The sequence below is a fragment of the Pipistrellus hanaki genome (assembly GCF_964339955.1).
Source record: "Pipistrellus hanaki genome assembly, chromosome: 1".
NCBI classification, from domain to species: Eukaryota; Metazoa; Chordata; class Mammalia; order Chiroptera; family Vespertilionidae; genus Pipistrellus; species Pipistrellus hanaki.
The window spans coordinates 16,639,201-16,653,003 of record NC_140503.1 but is presented as its reverse complement, the minus strand read 5'-3'; the positions used below and the strand labels follow the sequence as shown (position 1 = coordinate 16,653,003).

General features: G+C 36.8%; 1 protein-coding gene across 3 annotated transcripts in view; it reads right to left on the bottom strand.

The window, feature by feature from the left end:
- CEP128 (centrosomal protein 128) overlaps nt 1–13,803 on the bottom strand; it is a 313,428-nt gene that overhangs the window by 17,046 nt on the left and 282,579 nt on the right. For all 3 annotated transcript variants that reach the window (XM_084891426.1, XM_084891427.1, XM_084891428.1), the window contains 2 exons: nt 4,629–4,706; nt 2,830–2,943 (listed from right to left, as the gene is read on the bottom strand). In XM_084891426.1, the coding sequence (XP_084747552.1) occupies nt 2,830–2,943; nt 4,629–4,706 (192 nt within the window). The remainder of the gene's footprint in view (nt 1–2,829; nt 2,944–4,628; nt 4,707–13,803) is intronic.

Below are 13,803 nucleotides of genomic sequence, written 5' to 3'. Positions count from 1 at the left end.
TATTTGGTTGGTAAATAAAGGAAAGGAAATGTCTTATATATGTGCAAAGGAATAAAGACCAGATTGGCAATTTCCCCTTTCTCTACAAAGAGTTGGCAAGTGTTTTCTATAGAGGACCAGAGAGTAAATATATTGGACTTTTTTGAGCCATACAGTTTCTGTTGCAACAACTCAACTCTATTGTTGAGTGTAAAAGACAATACATGAATAAATAAGTGTGGCTGTATTTCAATAAAACTTTATTTACAAAAGGAGTCAGCAGGCAAGATTTGGACCCTAAGCGGTAGTTTGCTGGCTCCTGCCCAAACCTGTTTGGATTAAGACAAATTGATAACTACTCTCTCCAAGAAGACCATGCCTTCTGCATCTTTATACATCCTGCATCATCACCTATAACAGGTAGCACAGTCCTTTGTGATATGGTAGCTGCACAGTATATGGTTTTTGAATTACACTATATCTTCCAGTAACTGACTTCCTAGATCCAGATTTCAGCAGAATCAACAAATTCAGTCCCTGCAATGTGCCTTTTCTCTGAACACTGTCCTAGCAAAACATGTAGGAAGTTAATAACTGCTGAAATAATAACTTATGGGCACATTCTCTCTTGATGGAAAGAATCCCAATGCCTCTTATAAATGAAGTTGTTTCTTCAGGATGCCTATGACTAACCTGAGGTAGTAGCTCTTCTGACTAGCCATGAAGCCCAGAAATGATTAACAACTTTCTCACTGCTCATAGGAGTTCATGCTTCTTTTGAAACTGCCTCCCCTCCCAGTCTTTTTAAATAAATTGTTTGCATAAAAAGCATATAAAAAATGATCACTGGTATCTGCAACTGGCAAAACTGTTCTCCCATATTTCCATCTTTAATGACTACAAAATGTGATATTTACATTACTTTTATTAGATTGCTGCACCATTTCAGGCACGTGTTACCTATGGTGACAGGCTACATATTCATCACTGAGATGAATTGATGTTTTACAATGTTTAGATAGTACTAATGTGGAACACCGTCATCATATAATACATTTTCTGGCCCTTTTTTATACTTGTACTACCTATATGCAAAACTTATTTCTCATTTTGCTAAGTTTTGGCCTCACAAATCAGGCTTGATTTCCACTCCAGCTGCAAAAGTAAGCCAGGCATATTGAGGTTTTAATTCTGATTCAACCATTTAATTGTTCTAAAACCCTGCTTTCTTCAATGGTAAAAGATGGGGCAGGGGAAGGGGGGAGGAAATGGTACCAACCCAATAGGGTTGCTGTGAAGATTATAGGAGAGAATGCATATAAAGTGTGCAACACCTACAAAAAGAGCAATTGCATGTGATTGGCTCAATAAAGCGTAGTTATTATTATTCGCTATTGTCCAAACCCTGCATTTCTGTTTAAGTTGGCAGCTCCCCTGTAAGTGGTGGAGAGATGCTGGAGTGTGTGGGAGACTACTGGGAATGCTGGGAGATGATTCAGCAAACTTAAATTTTGTTATATGAAACAACAAGGACCCTACTGGAGTCCCTACCAACAGTCTATAAAAAACAAAGGTAAGATGCTGTAAAGCCACAGGATTCCCTCTTCACAGCAAGGGTATGAATAATATGGCATAATAGGGTTCAATTTTCTGGGGATTGAGAAAGTGGGGTGCTCATTTTAAGCATGCTAGGGAGGACTATAGAAATGAACACTCATTATATCCACTGAGTGTTCTATCCAATTTCATTCAGGAGGCAGCAGCTCCTTAGAAATATTTTATTTGGCTGTAATGAGTAAATAGATACAGTGTAATGAATATTCATTCGTACATACTGAAGTCTGTAAGAATATAAAAGAGCCCAAAGAGCCTTTAGCTTTTTTATTTTTTTTTTTCTAAATTGACTTGGCGTGTCCATTTGAATATTGTTGGATTCCCTTTCAGTCAGTGTTCTCAATGGGGGTCAATTTTGTCCTCAAAGGGGCATCTGGCAGTGTCTGGAGACATTTCTGGATGCTACAACTTGGGATAGAGGAGTCTACTGGCATCTACTTAGTAGGGATGCTGTGCAATATCCTACAATGCATGGAACCATCTCTACAACAGTTATCGGACCCAAATGCAAATAATGCCAAGGTTGAGAAAGCTTGCTCTAGCTAATACCTATTAAGAATCCAATGAGTTTGAAATCACCCACAGCCCAGGTGGATCTTGAGGAAAATCAAGGGAATGGTGGGCTTTTTTTTTTGTCAATATGGTCAAATCTTCCTAGTGTCCTATATTGGTCTCACCCCAAATTTTAAGTTCCCTAATCCATCTATAAGCATTCCCACTAGTTCCCTAATTCATCTATAAATTCCCTAATTCATCTATAAGCAGCCCCATTAATTAGTATGGAGTTCATATCCTCATGGAAAGAATGATGAATGACAGATGACTGTATGTGCCAACACTATAGCTTACAAAGTTCTCTATATGTTACTTTACCTATTAGGGACTTCAGCACTGAAAGTTGCTGGGCTTACACACAAAGGAGTTCAACCAACCATCCACACTTAGCCTTTAACCAACCAAGACACCAGGGTTTCCTGCCTCAGGATTTCTTAAACAACATCAATTCCCATGGACAAACAACATATTACTCTCACAGTAGCATAAACGTACAAATTAGTTCCCAGGTAAAAGTTATAGGCACTATCTTTTTATTCTCTCCTCCCACAAAACTAAAAATCTATTTCATGCATCAAAGAATATCTTCTCTTACAGGAACCCTGCAGGAGCTGCTGTGAGGGCGGTAGCCAGGAACATGGAAAATACTCTAAGATTGAACGTGTATCTAAAGGACATTACTTTGAAGCTTCTGATTCTGTACTTGGGCTCATCTCGATGCTGCTGAAGAGACTCTCTGGGAACTCTGTATTTGGAGTACCTCCCATCGGTTCTCTCGGATAAACTGTGGGAATCCTGGAAAAACAACAACAATCTAAACTGGTGGATGAAAGAAAAATCAGCATTTGAAATTAGAATAAAAGTATTGGTATGGTATGCATGCATATGGGCATAACCAATGGACACAGACAGTAGGAGGGGTGAAGGCGTGGGGGATGAGGTGGCCGAGGAGAGGTCAATGGGGGGAAAGAAGATTTGTGTAATACTTTAAACAATAAATAATTTAAATTTTTTCAAAAAGTACTGGTATGTAGAAAATAAACAATTAAAGTTTAGAGAGATACTTAGGGGAACCATATGTTGATGAAGAAGAAAATGGTCATTTTGGATAAAAATTAACTAGGGTCCCACATTAGAAAAAATTGCGAATTTGCATTTTATTTACAACTAGTCCTGGTGCCAATCTGAAATGACTGACACTGTTTCGTTGAAAGAAATAAGTTTCAGGTAACAGGAAGTTTTCTGAAGATGATCATTAATGACATCATGCCACTTCCCTAGTAGTATCTGGCATCAAAAAGAAAGTTACCTTTAAAACTAGCACCCTATTTTTCACTAATTCTTAAATAACATCTTACTTTTCTCATCTCATCTCAAAAGCAAAAGGGTAAAAGATTCAGGTAATAAAAAAATTTAAAAAAAAAAATTTTCCTCAGCTGGTCTCTCTCTCTCTCTCTCTCTCTCTCTCTCTCTCTCTCTCTCTCTCTCTGTCTCTCTCTCTCTCTTCTTTCCTACTTTTCCTTCATTTTGGGAAAAGAGGATAAAATACAGCAAATAGTCACTATAGCCATTTATTTAGACAATAATGTTATAAATTAGAGAGACATAAAAAAATTACAATAAGGGCAACTGATTTTTGTATGTAAGGAATATCATCTTAGTTCCCCAAACAGCACCAAATTAGAAGGAATATTAAAATTCCAAATTTCTCATTTTTATATAAAAGCTATAGCCCCTATAAAGCTAAGAATGAGTTTCCCAAGGCTAGGCAATTTGTGGTGGATGGGGGCTTGGAACTCAATGCTGCTCCCTTTCACCATTACAAATATACAATACTTAAATGTGGGATTATAGAGCTGAATCACTTCTTTCAAAATCCCCAACCAACTGAACTGGCCAGGGCTCTGCAAAGAACTTTAAAAAACTATAGTAGGCAAATCCACACATATAATTAACTGGGTTTTTTAATGAAAAGCTTTGTGATTAGAGTTCTATCAATAAATGGCATGGGATATAAAATCTAAAGCTCTATGCAGATTTCAATTCAAATGTCACAGTACCGGGATAACCTGTGCACCATCATCTCTCTCAAACAAACAGTATTCTGAAAAATTGAAACTCCAAGAAGATAATTTGTAAATTAAAAATGTTTCTCACAAAAGTTATCTATTGTCAATGTAATGTGTAATCTTTTTTAATTCGCAATTTTTTCTAAATCATAGTTAAAGCTTCTGAGGGCCAAATGAGCTTCTAGGAGTCGAGTAAGAGTCTCCATTTTCCTATATTGTGCTAATATATGCCCCATTATTTTCAATCCGAACAAGACAAATGTCAATAATCTCTGATAAGATGTAGTGTGAAACATCCCAATGTTTTTTGGTCTTTCCCCTCTCCCTACAACTTTCTTTGTACATCAGAAAGGTGTCAAGTGTTTTCACTCAAATAAAAATACTGAAAGAGACAAGCCAACTCTTTCTTACTCTGAAGTCCTTGAAACCTTCTAGTAGGCTCAGTTTCTCAGGCACAGACTCCAGATGGTCTAAAGCCACGCGGGTACTCTGGAAAAGAAAACATATGGAAACCAAACATTATAAAATTTTTATTAATACTCTCAGAACCCAACAACTAAAATTCAGTTGTACCACTGGTGTAAGTAGTTCAAGCTGTAGGCTTAGAAAATAAAATAAGAACAGATAGAATAGTATTTCTGAGATAAAAATATCTTTTTAAATCAGAAGAGTGACTGACTTCCTTTTACAAAGTATATGAGATTCATTTGCAAGACTGAATCAGAAATGAAAACTCTTCCTGGACAATTGCTTTCAACTGATATTCTATGGGACTTTCTATGGAGCATTTCATATTATTATTAACTTGCAAACCCACTTCTGTGAATATCAGAAATAAACCACAAGGTAATACCAAGAAATAGATGTATTTGCAGTTATTTATCTATGAAGCACATTAGAGATCCTCACATGTTGCCAATATAAAAAAGAAAAGAGTTTTCAATGATTATTTTAGTTAAAAGGAAAAGGGGATGGGTTTCAAGACATGGGAGAAATATCTAAAATTAATATTTGTGACAGGAACAAAAGATACTATAATTAATCAATTACTTACACAGTCTTTTGATTAGTAAGTCACTAATTTACACCTACCAATATAAACACCTACAGGAAATTATCTAAAAGTTATTTTGAAGCCAATGTAAAATAAGAGCTTAAATCATAGAATAATCCTGAGACTAGATACTGTATCATATGCATTTCTCTATTTTTATTTTGTTAATCCTCATCTGGGGATTTTTTTTTTTTCTTTACTGTAAAATAAAACATGCTATACTTATACTTTTGCTTAAAAATTTCAGTCAACCAAGTTACTGCATCCATACAAAAATGATGATACTGCCGAAACCGGTTTGGCTCAGTGGTAGAGCGTCAGTCTGCGGACTAAAAGGTCCCAGGTTCGATTCCAGTCAAGAGCATATACATTGGTTGCGGGCACATCCCCGGTAGGGGTGTGCAAGAGGCGGCTGGTTGATGTTTCTCTCTCATCGATGTTTCTGGCTCTCTATCTCTCTCCCTTCCTCCTCTCTGTAAAATATCAATAAAATATATATTTTTTTAAATGATGATACTAACACGCTATTTTCCTTTTTTGTAACACTTAGCACTAGTACAACACACTACATATCCACAGAGTGGCTTCAATACATTTTGGCTGAATAAAGACAAAGGCAGAATTGCTATGTTCTTTACAAACCATTGACAGTTGGCCTCTTTATTAAAAATCCAACAGCAAAAGTTTGCTATTGCATTTCTTTTCTCTAGTACAAGGACATTATCAGGTGATAGAAACAACAGTTAAGTTCAGAAATCCTGTCTATTAGGCCCTGTGGCTCTTGCACCAAACTCTGTGGAGTTGAGTAGTTTAGATTGGTCCATAGCACATTTTTCTGTAGTCCTCCCTTTGTTTCAGATTACTGGGAAATTAAAAAATATAGCATAATAACACAAATAGGAGCAATTAGAAATAAGAATGGGTTTTTACTGCTATCCTTAGATTCTTGTTTCTTGTAGACAAAGCTCAAGAAACATATTTAACCATAGGAACATTTTAGTAAATACACTTCTTTTTCTTATGAATGTATAACAACTGCCATTTTCTTATAGTGCTGTTGGAATAAAGTGTTTTGAGGTTTAGATGAACAAAGAAAGAAGATGTTGTCTGTATTTTTATTTTAAAGTAAGCGTGTGCATTTTTTGGCACTACACAGATATTAAATAAACAAGGCTATGGAGCGCTTTATTTGGGTTCAAAAATGCAATTCTATTTCATTTGGAAAGAGATCCACTGCAAAATTTTCTTGACAAATGGCTGAAAGATGGTAAGAGGACCTGAGTAAACAAGTTTCAAGGAGAGGAAGGGTGAGATCATAAAAAGGAGAGACTGTCTGACTTTTTGCTGCGGTGACTGTGTCCAGCACAGCTGCACTGGCTTCATAGGGCCTTCTTCTCATCCAAGCTGCGTAAGACACTCACTGGGACCAAGCTCAACGGTAGCAGAGAACAGGATGGCAAAGCCATTTTGTTGATGTATATTCTTCAAAGAAACCCAATGCTCAAAGGTGTGTGGATTTCTTGGACTACAAGGGAAAACCTTCTATTTCTAGATGGAACTCTATAAGAGAGGGCTAAAGATCAGACGCCCACTTAGAAGTGTTTATGTGCATCTTGGGGTAAGAGGTGCATAAGGCTTATTAAATTAAAATACCACCTAATGTGGCAATATGACATCAGTGCCTATATGTGAGCTAAAGTACAGAAGAAGTTTTGTCAACAAATTATATTTTGTTGGCTTGCAACATGATTCTAGACCTTCTTTAAAAAGCAAAAAATTGTAAAATTTGAGGATAGTATATCTTCATTGAAAATTTTGGTAAAGAAGGCTTTTGGGGTATTTTCTCTCATTCAAAATAATCTATTTATATAATTCTCACTTGAGGGTATTTTTCTATTGATCTTTTAGAGAGACTGGGAGAGAGAGGGAAGACAGAGAGAAACATCAATGTGAGAGAAACATATCGATTGGACATGCCCTGACCAGGGTCCGAGCTGGGAAGGATCCTGCAACCAAGGTATGTGCCCTTGAGCAGAATCGAACCTGGAACCGTTTGATATGGAGGCTGATGCTCTATCCACTGACAGAGCCAAAATAATTTTTTAAGTTATTAACTACATGAAATCTACAGAATCTGTCATTCCAGATTATTGCTTTCTTATTTTTTAGATATAACCAAGTTATGTTATAGCCAACCCATGACCTTATTATTAGCTTAATTTGAGGATTTTTTTTTTTTTAAGGAATAAGTTGAAGGAGAAAGGAGCACAGAGGGAATAAAGAATCATATCTCTTCTCCATGAAAATACTTGAGATTCCCTCTTTAAACATATTTCTTGCCATGACCTAACATAAGGGAAAAATAATATACCAAGAAAAATGAGCACTAGCTTAGTGTTCTCTTCATGCTGAACAATGAATTAGACCCTTATAACTGGTCTACCCAGAGGAGAGTCTTGAGATCCACAATCTAATTTCTATTAAAGCCATCACATAAATGTCTTAAAACTGAAAATAAAATATACTGACAAAGAAATTTTAAGAATGTTCGCCCTCAAAACGTGATTATCTATACTAATAAAAGGGTAATATGCTAATTAGCCTGGGTTGACCAGACATCTTCTGGATGTCCGACTTCCTTCTGGACAAAGCCATGGTGGTGGGGACAGAGGCAGAGGCGGTTAGGGGCAATCAGGCTTGCAGGGGAGCAAGCAGTTAGAGGTGACCAGGCCAGCAGGGTAGCAAGCAGTTAGGGGCAAGATCAGACTGGCATTAGGGAGCAAGCAGTTAGGGAACAATCAGGCAGACAGGGGAGAGGAGTTAGGGGGTGATCAGGCCGGCAGGGGAGGGCAGTTGGGAGTGATCAAGCCAGCAGACAGAGGTGGTTAGGGGTGATCAGGCAAGCAGGCAGGTGAGCAATTAGAAGCCAGTGGTCCTGGATTGTGAGGGGAATGTCCCAGATTGGAGAGGGTTCAGGTCGGGCTGAGGGACACCCCCTTCCCATGCATGAATTTCATACACCAAGCCTTTAGTCTGTTAATAATAGGCAAACAGTATAAGCAGGATTTCCTGGAAGAGTGTGGGTTTAGCAATGCCTACTAAGGTTGCAGGTTAAAGAAACTAAGCTTCTGGATTTACTGGTCCCAGACATGTGTTCCAAGCTGGCCAAGGAACAGTGATGAGTGGAAAGTATGCTGAACTGGAAATGAGCATACCTGCTCCTGGATATGCACAATCTCTTAATTACACAAATTAAAAGTAACAAGCTGTTATATCAACTAAGCATGTGAATGTGAAAGTGCTCTGAAAACTGGCAAGTAATTTCCGAAATAACAGGTATTATAAGTGAACTGAGTCTGTGAGGTACCATCAACTCTAGCAACTGAAATACAGAAGGCAGGTCAGTGACAATCTAAAACTATAGCTAATAAAGATGAGTTAACAGTATAAAGCAGAAACAGGGCAAACTTAATTAATATTATATCCAATATTTAGAAACATATTCACTGTTTTACAGATATCATCCAAAACATAGAAGTAACAAGTGTAATGGCACATAAATTACTTTTGTAGATTCTGTGCCCTCAGTGGAGACTCTTCCCTCTCCCAGTCACCTTATCTGGTGAAAACTACCCACCCCCACAATATGAGCATTTTCAAGCATACAGGAAATCTGAAAGAAATTTACAGAGATGATCTGTATATCTACCACCTAGATCTTACTATTAACATTTTGTTATATTTGCTTTATCATGCATTAATCCATCTATCTATCCCCACAACAATATATTAACACAACCTATTTTTTGACACATTAGTACAGTTTTCCCTAAAAACTTCACCATAAATATCATTAACCCCACTTGAATATTTCTTTTTAAATGTGAATATTACATCTACTGAAATGTGTCAAATCTTAAGTGACTGGTTAACTTTACTATCTTTCATCACGTCAGTGAAGGCAAAAGTCAAATGCGCTTGCCCATTGCATCATGAGCTTTTCCTGTGTGACCTTGAACAGAGGTACACTTCTTTGTGTGACTATTTGACTACTGGGTGCTGAGTATCATGGGAGTGGGGCATGTCTGTCTTGCTCACCAGAGTATCCCCAGCACTTCACACAGTTCCTCATAAAGAGGTATTGCTTTTTGATGAATGCATGTGTCTTATTCCATGAAGGAAAGAGTTTCATTCCTTTATGCAATCTGCAAACATTTACTAATGCCCACTCTATACATGCACTGTTCTAGATGTGAGCTGAGGACAAAGATGCATGGGCAAGATCCTAGAGAGCCTTTCAGGCCACACAGAAGATTTTGTATTTAGTTTCAGACAGGCTGGGGAGCTGCTGAGCAACAGTAACTGAGACCCACCTCAGAGTACCATTTGGGTGAAGCTCCAGGAGAAATTTATTGGAGAATGTACTGAACTTCCCGAAGTCCAATGATGCTTTACCAAAACCTCTTGGTTTACCCCAAATCCTCTTACATCTCAAGAACATGCATAACATTAGATTATTTAAATTAATCAAATAATATTTTATTTGTAATAGTCTTCTTTTTGAGGACAGGCAACAAGATATAGTGGGAAAGATCAGTGGTTAGAAATCAGGAGTTACCATGTTATATCGCTCAGCTTTCCCATAACCTGTATGAACCTGGAGATATCATTTAACCCATTTTTAAAATCAGGAAAATGGAAAAGTGGGATCTAAAGATCTCTAAGACTCTTTTAGTCTAGCTTTAGTCCACTGTAGCTTTACCTTCTTTCCAAATCAGATTGGATCTGGTTTTTAAGCTTAAAATTTTGTAAAGAGGGCAAAAACAAAACTATTTTATAGAGAGGAAATAAAATAATGAGGAAACCATATATGGGGTTCTAGAGATTAATATTTACCCAAGAACATCAGCCGGGTGGGAAACCTTCACCCTTCAGTGGCAGAAAGCAAAACAAATGATTGCATAAGGAAACTAGGAAGGAAGACATTCTTGTTTTCTTGGGTATTTGCCCCTCAAATTACCAACTCCAAATAATATTTGTCATTTTGTATTTTGAGAACACACACTTCCAAAAGCAGACAGAGAATGTGCTTTTTCTCCCCCTCCCCATGCTTTATAACTGTCTTAAAAATAATTAAGATTCTATAATTTTTCCCTAAATAATGCTTGCTAATTAGCTTCAGTTCTATTACCATAAATGTTACTCCATACTTTTGCTGCTCTCCTCAAAGCTTCTGTGCCATTGCCACCTTGCACATGAAGATCCATATATCTAGAATGTTCTCTATACACTGCCTAGTTCAGCTCACTGATGTTCCCTGTGCAAGACCTGGCTTGGTAACCACCTCCTCTAACAGGACAGTTAAATGCATGGGTTCCTGAGCCAGTAAGTATGAGTTGAGTCACTTAATGGCTATTTGACCCTAAAGAAATTCCTGGACACCTCTGCAGTGGGACTCAGTTTCCTCATCTGTAAGTAAAAATTATAATAATACCCATAGTGCAGAATTATTGCAAGGATCACATATACTAATACATGTAAATATTTAGAGCAGGGCGGGCACCAATAAACAATGAACACTAGTTATGACTACAATGAGAACACTAGTAATTGTTTTGTAAACTTCTCACCCATGTCTGGGTTAGGAGCCCATCCTCAGTGCTTGCTATGTACATGTATATCTCCCATCACATGTGTAATCAATTCCCAACTGTGTGTTTATTTGTCCCTTTCAGTAGATAGTGAATTCCTTAGAAGTAGGACTATATTTTCCCCGATATTTCCAGTGCCGAGTACTTCATATTATACATAGATTTTAATTTTATGAATGGAACCTTCTTAACATAAAGGTCAATAAAGACACAGATGTTAGAAATATGAGAAGAAAAATATAGTAAAACCTGGATATAATGGATTAATTTGGGTGAAGGGGTATCTGGTATTTAGTAAAGTGGTTTTTCTGAATACATATGTTTAAAAATTGACAAATGAATTTGTTCACACTTATGTAGATACATTTGTGTAATAAAATTATGTATGAAAAGTTTAATTTCATAGAAATTTTTTATATGTAGTATAGTATAAATTTTTCATTTATACTGAAGGTCTAGTAAATGTGTGCATTTACCAGCCACCACGAGTAAAACAAATGCACAGGGCGGGGTGTGGCTTAGTGCACGTGGGAACATTGCTGACACAAGTTAAAATTGCTGCAGAAAGTCATGCCAGGCAACAACAGAGCCAATTACTGGGAGCAATGAGTTATGATCACGTGCTAATCATTTGAGAAACATTATTTACCAGCGGTGACCCTTGAATTTAAATATGTAGACTATGATAGTAGTTATGTAATATTTATGTCAGCGAAATTATGACAGCATTTTTTCCAACATATGGCCTATTTTTTAACATTTGTTAAAAATAACAGTAAGTTAATAATAAAAAAATAACCTGTTAACTTAATTATAAGAAAATCTTCATTAAAATAATTTTAAAATTAACAGGATATTAATTTTCAATATGACATATAGACCGGGAATTTTGTCTATTAAATCAAAAGTCTGTTAAATCGAGGTCTGCAAAATCAAGGGTTTCCTGTATAGCGCAGATTATTTTTTAAAGATAGAATTTAAAAACTGACTGCTTTTGAGAACAGAGAATGCTTCTAAATAGACTCAAAATGAAAGAAATAAGAAAAAAACTGTATGAAAAATGAGGGGCAGTAAAGTTGCATCAGTTAAAGAGACAAAGATGCAAACAAAACCTTTTTGTGCACCTAATTTAATAAAGTAGCAGAGTGTGATGTAAAGAGCAACCTGTTTCCTGCTGATGAGACTACAGGGGCTTAGCTGGCTAGGCCATGAAGGGGACAGGACAGAGGGCAGACACTGGAAATGCTAATCATTTGTCAGATACTGCAAATCCCTAGCCCCAAGGTGTCAAGATACATTCAAGTAAGCAATTCCATTTGCATCTTCCCTATTTAACATGGAAACAAGGGGCCCCTATACGGAACTCTGAAAAGGAATAATTGTTCTGGTGAGGTGGTGTCCAGGCTAATTTACTTAAAAGCATCTTGGTGATGTGACCATAATTAATCTTCTCTGTCCTCAAAATAAAGGGTTGTTTTCTTTTTCAGAGATGCCCTGTGTTCTCTAGGAGAGTGACAGAACAAAGTGATCATTTTCCATTGCTCCACGCACAGCACTTGGATGCTGAAAGCACATGTGAACAGTTAATCCCCCCACATGGATGAGTTTCTGGTGACAGACAGATCAGATCTAAATAGAAGTCAGGTGAGGGATTTTATTTTTATCATTGTGGCTTTGAGACTTAATTCAAAAATAACTGAGATCAACTCCGCCTATACTTTTAAAGTTTGCTTTCAAAATTAATCCTTTTTTGAACACTTAGAAACACTCTTTTGGATCTTATACAAAGAATTTTCCTGGCGGACTGCTGCCAAAGTAGTGACTGTCCTGAATAGTTTAAAGCCATCAAAAAATCAACTCTACTGTCTCTTAAGGAATCCCAAGAACCAATAATTTGAAGTTACAGCAATGTATTTAGGTAGACAGATCACTAAAGGTGAACTCTAAGTAGGTGGAGATGTTCTGCTAAGGGATGTCCTGATGGCTGAACAGAAAGGCAAGAAGGGTCATGTGCAAATGGATGGATAGATGATAGATAGATAGATAGATAGATAGATAGATAGATAGATAGATAGATAGATAATTTAAATATATACTTATATATATTTAAATAAGAGCAAATGCATATATACTAGTGTGTGTGTGTGTGTGTGTGTGTGTGTGTGAGAGAGAGAGAGAGAGAGAAAGAGAGAGAGAGAGAGAGAGAGAGAGAGAGAGAGAGAAAGTTTCTGACTGATTAGCCATTGGCTGTGAAAGACGGATCAGGAAAGCAATGGGCAAAATCCGGCTTACAGTATTATTTGGTGAGCAAATTCACCTGACTTTTGCCACAACTGACTTTTTCCTGAAACTTTGATTGTTAGAAAGTTTCCGTCTTCTTTCTTTCTAAATGAAAGCCATGCATTCATTCAGTTGGATAACAATGGTGCTTTGTGCCCTGGTGATTAGTATAAAAAGGAGTTGGTCTTGCCAAAACAATTTGAAATTTTGCACTGAGGCTCCCCTGCTCCCAGCCTTCATTTTAACATACTCAACTAAAACAAACAGTCCTGTAGTCTTTACTAGACACACTTTAAAAAATAAGTAGCCAACAGCATATGTCTTTGGACATTTAAAATATATTATGAGAACTAGAAAATATGCACTACTCTGGAAATTAGTCAGGACTCCATGGCACTTATTATACAGAAACTGGATAGATATTCATTCTTTTCTTTATCCAACAAGCATTTAGTAAGCACCTGCTACGTACAAATCAAACTATAATATCATTATGTCACTATATTCTGCTCAAGCTGAACAGATTGAAATCAAACATATTCTTTTGGTTCCTGAATGGAAATAAATTATTAGGGCAACAGCAAGAGATGTGTATATTATA